General features: G+C 37.0%; 1 protein-coding gene across 2 annotated transcripts in view; it reads right to left on the minus strand.

The window, feature by feature from the left end:
- Nucleotides 1–7,794, minus strand: part of REV1 (DNA-directed DNA polymerase) — a 264,062-nt gene extending 256,268 nt beyond the window's left edge. The window contains exon 1 of one of the 2 annotated variants that reach the window (XM_089830019.1): nt 7,474–7,794. In XM_089830019.1, the coding sequence (XP_089686145.1) occupies nt 7,474–7,619 (146 nt within the window). In that variant the 5' untranslated portion in view covers nt 7,620–7,794. The remainder of the gene's footprint in view (nt 1–7,473) is intronic. The other variant, XM_089830018.1, reaches the window with a different exon arrangement.
- Between the last annotated feature and the right edge of the window lie 1,629 nt (nt 7,795–9,423).

The raw sequence follows: 9,423 nt of genomic DNA on the forward strand, positions 1-9,423 counted from the left end.
CTAGAAAGTTGAGATTTTGGGGTCTGCTTGACCTCTAGCTCCTCTAGAATCATGCAAAACATAATGAGGTTAACGATAGGGGGTCCTTTATCGGAAACTCAAGACCATGATAATCACTAGTATGGGAACTTAAACCATTGCCTAAACAACCTAAGATTGGCCCAGTGGTCACTTTGTAACCCTCAACTGAGAAGGTTACAACCAAGGGTTAGTTTAAATCGACAGTCCAGCCTACCAGAGGCTCAGCAAAAGGAACCTTACAACGTAAACACTAAGTTCATCTTTCCGAATGAAAAACAATATCTGGGGATACTTAAACGGAGGCAAATTTGAAAGAAGAAAAAATTTATAATGATTCTGCCCAGGACAGTTAAAACTCTTTCGATAATTACTCTAAAGGGTCAAACAACTAATGACCAAGTAGCCCAAGGGGGAATCCAGGAGACTACACCAGAGATTCCTAAAATAAAGGCTAGGGTAGACAAAGGAACTTGCGAGGGGGGCTTCCTACAAGAATCTTTCAACCCCTCCTCCTCTCCTTTGCTTTGGTCATCAGAATTGTATGTGAATGATCTTATGGACATGACAAGAAGGCTAGAGGCCTTAGAGGAGAAGGGACAACAAGAGAGCAAAAAGCTGCAAGAGGTCACATTAACCAGTTGGGAGCTTGAAAGGGAGAACAAATGGCTGAAAAAGCATGTTTTAAGCCTTCAAGACAAAATCGAGAGAGGTCAACAAGAGATAATCAATCCCAAACAAGCTTTGGGTGATAGGAAAACAACAGTAGGAATCAGCTCAAAAACAACAACAAAATCAAATACAACAACAAAAATCGAAGAAGTCCAAGCAGTGCTAGCAGATATGGTGCTGACAGAAAATGATTTAAAAGAGAAAATAAAAGAGGCCAAATCATGGGCCCAAGTGGTCAATGAAACATCAATGGGACAAAAGGAGATCATTGAAAAACAAATCAGAGTGGAGAAGGGCATACAAGATAAGGCAACAAACCTCATTATCAAAGGTTTAAAAGATTATGGGAAATGTGAAAAAATAGAAATTTTGACACGACTTCCTTGGGGACAAGTTAAAATGGCCGGGGAAAATTCGACAAGCAAACAACATTGGCAGAAGTATGGGAATGGGGAAAAACAGACATTTGAGAGTCACTTTAAGCAGCATAGAGGACAAGAATGCAATCATGAAGAACAGGGGGCTACTCAAGGACACTTGAATCTATTTAGATGAGGATTTGACCATTAACCAGCACGAGGAAAAGAGAAAGGAGTGGGAGAAAGTAAAATCAGCAAGGGTTGCAGGCAAATGGGCTTGGATGAGAAACAGTAAAGCATAGATTGCTAACAAACCAGCGACTCAAATATAGGAACTTAGGGCCCCACGAGAGTATGTAAACATGGTGAGTTGGAATTATAGAGGTTACCCATGGAGAAGAGGACCAAAGTTGGTATAGCCCAAGGGCAAGACATTATTTGTCTTATAGAAACACATGAACATGAAGGGTGTAGGATTCCACATTTTGAAGGGTACAATAAATTTTCCGTGTGGAATGAAGAAATGAAGACAAGTAAAGGTCATGGAGAGATTACTATCTTGATAAAAGATATGTGGAACAAAAACATAAAAGTTGAGAAAGAGGACTCAAATAAACAGTTTATTTGACTAAAGATTGAGGATGACGAGGAGATCACATGGTGGAAGCATGCTATTTTGCACCTAAAAGCTCTAAGTTCTACAAAAGGAGAAATCTAGACAATGAAGATCCATTTGCAACCCTAAAGAAAGACACGATTTCTTTTATTTCTACTGGAAACACAATCCTTATAGGAGATTTTATTGCTAAGACTGAGAGTAACCAATCTATTTAATTAGGTAATGACTCAACAGAGGACAACCCTTTGTGGCTAAAAGAGGATGAAGATAATATCAATAAAAAGACCGCACAAGACGAGAAAGGCGGGGTGTCTCGCTTTGGGGCTGAACTATTAGGCCTATGTAGCCTACACGAGCTGGTTGTTTGTAATGGCATGAAGATGTGGCCAAAATCAAATAGAATCACTTGTAAAACATATAACGAACAAAGCATGGTAGACTATATGATGTGCTCTCACTCATCCATCACCAAGGTAGAAGATTTTAGGATTGAACGATGTCCTATTGAACTAAATTCAGACCATATGCACTTCTTCATTAAATACAATGTGAGAGTTAGAAGGCTGAAAAGCGATCAGGTCCAAGATGACAGCACAAAAGGACATAAAGAGGGCAAAATTCGTATAAAAAATGAGAATAAAGAGTTATTTTGCACTGCCCTTGAGCAGTAGATCCAATTTATCCATGACAACACGAATCGCAATGTTGGCAAGGATAAGAAAGAACACATCAGCAGCAGCTCAATGATACCGCTAATTCAGAGAGCGTTAAAGGGTTGTAAGAGATCAAAAAAAAATAAGAGCACCTCAGGCACTTTTCCGGCTAATCCATGGTATGACGAAGAATGCAAGGCTGCAAAAAGAGACCTTAATGGGAGAAAGGATAACAAGGCAATCATAAGAGAATACAAACAACTGATCAAATCCAAAAAAGATTAATATGTGATTAATTGAAGGAACGAGTTAATCATGTTAGGAAAGCATAATCCTAAGGGTTTTTGGAGGGAGCTACAAGAAGTTAGAAAACATGTTGAAAACAAAATTATGGATTCTCAATGGTTGGAATGTGCAAAAACATTATATGAGAGACCAGAGGGTGAAGTTTCACTTCCCACAATCAGCAACTTGGTTTAATTATTCTCTGATGAAGACATTAGCCTAGGGATAAGGAGGTTAACAAACGGCAAAGCTCAAGATATTGATGGGCTGCAGGCCAAATTTTTTAAGTGGGGGACAGATTTGTTGGCTCCCCACATCAAGAGCATCTTTAATAAGGTCACACAAGGCTGCTTTCCCACTAATTGGACTATTAGCGTAGTTATCCCTCTTCATAAGAGTGGAGATGTCAACAACCCGTCCAATTACCGCACCATCATGATGAACCCTCTTTTGGGCAAGCTTTATGGGAGTATGTTAGAGCATAGAATCAGTTGTTGGGCGAAAAAAGAGGAAAAAAGAGCTAAAGAGCAGGCGGATTTCAGACCAAAACACTCCACCATCGATCATTGCATTACTCTAAGACATCTCATTGAAAGAGTGTGGGAGAAGCAGGGAGAGGAGTCTTTTTGTTCCTTTGTTGACTTTAAGAAAGCTTTTGATATTGTCCCTAGGGATAAACTATGGAATACAATGGAAGAACTGGAAGTCCCAATAGAGTATAGGGTTGTTGTCTATAAGCTTTATGAACAGGTTAAAGCAAAAATCAGAACCAAAGAGGGCATGTTAGAGTGCTTTGGCAACAATTGGGGGTCAAACAAGGTTGTCCGCTGTCCCCTACCTTTTTTGGCCTCTATATTGACAAGTTGGAGGATTGGCTAAACAATGCTAATGGAGAAGGAATTTGACTAGCTAATTATGTGATTAGGCTACTTCTTTATGTCAATGGCCTTATCCTCATTGCTAAAACGGCCCATGGGCTGAGGGAACATTTGAGTAATCTAGAAACCTTTTGCACAAAGGTGGGGATGGAAGTCAACACCTCTAAGACTAAGATCGCGGTCTTTCTCTTGAAGAAAAGAAAACAGCAACTTTCCTTCATATTTACGGGCAAAGCTTTAGAAATTGTGGAAGAGTACAAGTATCTAGGGATCGATTTCCATTACCGGCTGGGTTGGGAGACATGCAGATCAAAAAGAATACAGGGGGGTGGAAGGCCTCTTACCTTCTTCAAAACAAATGCAAGAAAGCAGAGTTATGGGATTGGAAGACTAGGAAAATCCTCTCTGGGTTGTTGGTGATTCCAGTTGTTCTTTACGGCAGTGAAATATGAGGGAGCAGCGTATCAAACCACAAATAGCGACAAATAGAAAGAATACAAAAATATTTCATTACCAATAACCTCAAAGTCAAGTCAATAGTTCCCTACAAGATTCTTTTGGTGGAGGCAGGCATGTTCCCAGTGGAGGCCTCGACAATTATTAGACTACTTAGCTATCTAAAAAAAGTGGGTAAAATGGATGCGCATCACTGGCCTAGAATGGTGGTTGATGAGGAGCTAGATTGTAGGAAGAGGACATGGAAGAAACAAAACAAGTGGTTCAACAAATAGAACATTGACTACCAAGAGTGCCCGAAAACCAACTTAAATTAAAAAATGGGTCTGCCATGTGCAGAAATCAAATAGGTGGGAAAAAAAGCTTACTATGTCAAAGAATTTAACCCTACATGTGAACATGGCAACAAAGAATACTTAGGAGCCAAGATCAAAGGAAAGGCAAAAATTTGAATTTGCCCAATTGAGATCTAGATCCCACCTTTTGAGATGTGAAATTGGTGGATGGAAGGTTCCTAAAGAGGAGTGGAAGGACACAATTTGTAGGTTTTGCAACGAAGGAGTGGTGAAAACGGAATGGCATTATGTGAAAGATTCCTCCAAATACAAGGATATACGCAACCAATACAAGGACACTTTACAAGTGAACAGTAGAAAAGAGCTTTTTGAAGGGCCAAGACTTTACAAGGGGGCCATCTTACTTACGCAGATCCACAACAAAAGGGACAGCCTGGAGAAATCTCAATAGACTGATTAATGGGTCTTCTTTTGGTCCCTTAGACCGTTGGTCTCGTGGACGTCCTTAAAAAAATCTTTCATTATTCCTTTCATCCTCAAGTTGTCCCTTCGTATGGAAATATGTTCTGTGCATGTGACCAACAAGTATCTCTTGTTGTATGTATGGCTAAATGATGCAATTAATATCCTATTGAATTGAAACATAGATATGGTGGTGCATTTTGCTATGTTGCTTTACTATTAGCATAATGGTGTATGGATTTATTTGTTGTTGAATTCACACACACACACACACACACACACACACACATATGATTTGGTACAGACGAACACAAAAGGAATCCAAACCCACCCAAAAAGAATGGATGAAATTCGAACCCGACTTTGAACTAAATCCGAATGAACAACTTAGATATATTTATAAGGATTCCGAAGACTTATTTTATTTCTTTAACAAGGTGCTTTTTGCATTCCATGTTTTCACTCTTTGCTTAAGTTTTCTTAAGTTAGCTTGTTTTTCTAAACTTGGCACTCCACCAAGATGGATGTTCGTAAAGCCTAGAAGCTTCTCTTAGTCTATAAAAGAGACCTAAGACCCATAAGCCTACGAGCATTTTTTGGTACAACATCATTCATTTCAGTATAGATGATAGAGTTCTAAGAGGTTGTTCATAATTGCGACAGTGTGCTCGCAAGCTATCCTGCAGAGTTCTAGTGTTCCGATTTTGAAAGTTCAATTTTCAATTAGGATTAAACTTCTAAGGGCAAGAAATGCTCACCACATTCTAAAAACTTAACTTGGTACCAAAGCATATTGATTAAAATCATGCAGGCCTGTGTGTAGGGTGTGCTAATATCAATGAGAAGGAATTGTCAAAAGGACTTAAATGCCCTTGCATCAAAGATATACACTTTGGAATTGCAGATGGTACTAGAGGAGGTTGATCTTTGGAGTTGTGTGGAGCAAAGCTTGCACCCCTTATTATCCTGTTTAGTTGACTGAACAAAACAAAAAGTAACCCAAGGGGAAGCAAATCATCCTTATATTCGGTGAAAGACCATTTGATCCCTCACATTCGTTGTGATGTACCCTGCCTAATTTGCTCCAAATTTTACCCTAAAATCACAATTGCAACAACTTAGGGTTAGGATTTCGGCTCACCAAGGTTTCCTCAATAATGCAATACTAAATTTAGATTTTGCAAAACAAAATCAAGAAAGACATAGGTAAACATGTAAATCCACATATACTTTATTGATGGAAGAGTCCCCACCTTTCCTAAGGATTAAGTCACCACTTTTCATTGTTGTCTTGAGAACAATATAGTATTCCTCAAGTTGATTCCCCTTGGATGTCTGCCTAAAATGAAACCTCCTTCCCTTCATATCTTCTAATGTATGGGATAGGTCACATCTCTTCATCATGACTGCCCTTTGGCAAGAGACTCAAATTTTCACAATTACCCCCTTTTGGAAGAGTTACAACCCTTCATTATTGTTGTCCTTTGGAAAAGTAACAACCTTCTAGAATTACAGCCCTTTGAAAGAGTGGCAATCCTTCATAATTATTGCCCTATGAAAAAGTCACAACCTTTAAAAACTACCACCTTTTCAAAGAGTCACAGCCCGTCATAATTGCTGCCCCTTAGAATTCATATCCTTATTCCCTTCCCCTTCCTTTCTTCTTTCATTAATCATTCCTCAATTCCTATGTTCCTTTCTTCTTTCCTCTATATCTACTTTCAAAAGAACTCTCCTCTTTTAATAGAAAAATAATTACAACTCTTCATTGCATATCTCTTGACCTTTCAAACTTAACTTGTAATTATACTAGTATAGATATCTTAAATAAATCTATCTAAAGAAATGCCGATAGATATTCACCACAAAATAATTATAATTTATTTTAATACATCTAAAATTATTTATATTTCCTTTATCTCCATTTATTTAGGTTTTTACTAACTAAAGCTTTTAATTTTAATTTCTAAAAAATGGATGATTTATATCTACAAATATTATAATTTAAAAAAATATTTTATGTGGTATTTATTGAATTATTTTTAAAAGTATATTCTATCTATAATAAGATTTAAACATTTCGCATGTAGATGGTTGTCAAATTTAACCTAGAAGAATAAAAGTTAATATTAACACGCTCACACCATCACACTCCACCCATTCTGCCATTGTAGAATGCCTATCGGCATTAATTATAATATATTTTATTGTTATTTATTTGTTTTTTTGTTTTTTGTTTTTTATACTTAAAATTGTATTATTAGTTAATACAGTCCTATATACATCACAGAGATAAGATAGAGTAAAAGATATACAGTGCCATAATCAATCTGTATCAAAGTGTGTACACTTCTCACACGATGTTGCCAATTAACAAACTCAATGCTACCCGCAAGCAATATAGAAATGGTTTCCAGTTACTTGCAGAAGATTATTAAATCCTCTAACCAATTACTCTTGGCATATAAATAAAACTAAATTTAACAATGTTGATGCGGTTGGTCCAAAACATCTGATGGTCTCAAAATCTCCGAAGTGTCTTTTCACAGAAACCTCTTGTGTACAATGTTGAAGCATGTAACTTCAACTAAACTTCAATAGTTCCACCAATGGACACTGGAGCGATGGTTTTTAGAATCTCCTACATTTCTGTTTCGGGAGCCTTCTCTTAACAATTATGATTCGTTGAAGCCTCAATTATCTTATTCCTTAAATCAAGATAATATTATACTTTTTCGAAATCAACTGCCTTCAGAAAAAATGGAGATAACGCACCTGCCGAAGTCCTTGAATGGAGCGCTGCCTTTGCTCCTGGAGGAAGAGGCCGAATTGGCACCCCACACCATGCCCAGGGTTTTATTCCCATCATTTGCCCTTTTTCTTTTGGAATTTGGACGAAGAGGAGCTCTTCCGTGGCTCATTTTAGCGCAGTTAGGGTTCAAAGGCAGCTCCAATTGGTGTTTGGGAGGAGAATTCCAGAGGCAGTTGATCACGGGTTTTTAGCTATGCTCCAGAAAGCAAGAAGCAAGGCGGTAGAAAATTAAATGGTTTTGCTTTGCAATTCTGGGTGATCCTTTCTTTCGAATAATGACATCTGTACCTTTTTTTTTGAATGGGGAATATATTGACATGTCTCTTTTAGTTTGTTTTTGGGTGTAAGGGTTGAAATATGGGGAAGGAATAGGATGAATTTTAATGATATCCACTAAAGTGATGTAAGGGACTTAAAAATTGTTAGAGAAAAAGGGATTTTTAGGAGGTTGAGTGGTGTTATATATGGTGTGAATTTTAGGCTGGTCACATATCATAAATCAAATGAATATGAGAGCATTTAATCATAAGTAGCATCAAAATAAAATTTGAATCTTCCCTATTATTAATTAAGAAGTTTTTAGTATATTTGTTTAGCTAAAGTAAGTGTTTCTTCTAAGCAGATGGTGATTATAATATATTTGCTAAGTATTTCAAAGGGTGAGATATTATAGGGCTATTGTGTTAATTCAAATGGTAGCAAAAGAGAAATTTGTAGAAGGAGAGCATGTGGAGGCGACAAAATGATAAGTAGATGAGTTGTGTTTGTCTTGGAATGAAAGAATGCTAAGATAATAATAAAACAATCAAAAAGTACATGTAAGAAAAAGTCAAAGAGATCATATTAAAAAGGTGGTTCTTAGGAGAAGAGAAAATGGTATATCAAGAATTTCAACCCTTTATGTGACCATTCATGAATAAAAATATAGGAGCATAAACTAAACAAAAATCAAAAATGTTAAATGGTCCAACTAAGAACTAGTCCATACCAACTTAGGTATGAAATTAGAAAGGAGGATGGTGCCTAAAGAAGAGTACACTAACAAAACATATCGCTATGGAGTTTTTGACCTATTGGAGATGTAATGATGTTACATCACAGATCATATAATTTATATGGTATTTAGGCCAATTACACGGAGATTTAAAATATAGATTCCTTAAGTAACATGTTTGAAGAAGAAAGGATGACAAAAATTGTTGACTACTTAGTCGAGATTTACAATGCATGATCCAAGCTCCCATAGCCAAAAAATATCACATAGGTGTAACGTTGCCACTTTGCATGTGTTGGATTATTGTGCTTGTCAATGGTGTTGTCTACCCATGGGTCACATAAGTTATTTGGCCTTTTAGGCATTATTTGAGACCTTGATTTATTCACTAAAATAGAACAGGGAAAAAGTGTCTAAATTAGCACCAAATTTGTAATACAATTTTGGCTCTAAAATGAGCATTTGTATCGGCAAAAAAATCAACACACAAATGCATCGATCACTCAGCACTATAGTGGACACCACAATTTGCAATTGGTTTGGCGTTAATTGTTGTGCCACAACCTTCTTTATGCCATTTGTTGCACCAGGATAATAAGAGACAAATTATGACCCCTTGGCAACAGGTATTGCATCAAAAATTATGCTAAATTTGGCATCTGATTTTGCTTTTGGTTTTGCTTCGAATAGTGCTTTCTATTTTTCTTCTTGGCATGCTTCTAATTTTGCTTCTTTCCTTGCTTCCAATTATGCTTCTATTATAACATATTTTGGTGCTACTAATTTCACATATGATTTAGCTTCCTTTGTTGCTTCTAACTTTGTATTTGGTTTAACTTCCCTTGTTGCTCTTAATTTTGCATCTAGTCTAGCTTCCTTTCTTGCTCCTAATTAGCTTCCTTTCTCGCTCTTGATTTTG

This window comes from Cupressus sempervirens, chromosome 5, assembly GCF_028749045.1.
Source record: "Cupressus sempervirens isolate cs-2001-9-10 chromosome 5, ASM2874904v1, whole genome shotgun sequence".
Taxonomy (NCBI): Eukaryota; Viridiplantae; Streptophyta; class Pinopsida; order Cupressales; family Cupressaceae; genus Cupressus; species Cupressus sempervirens.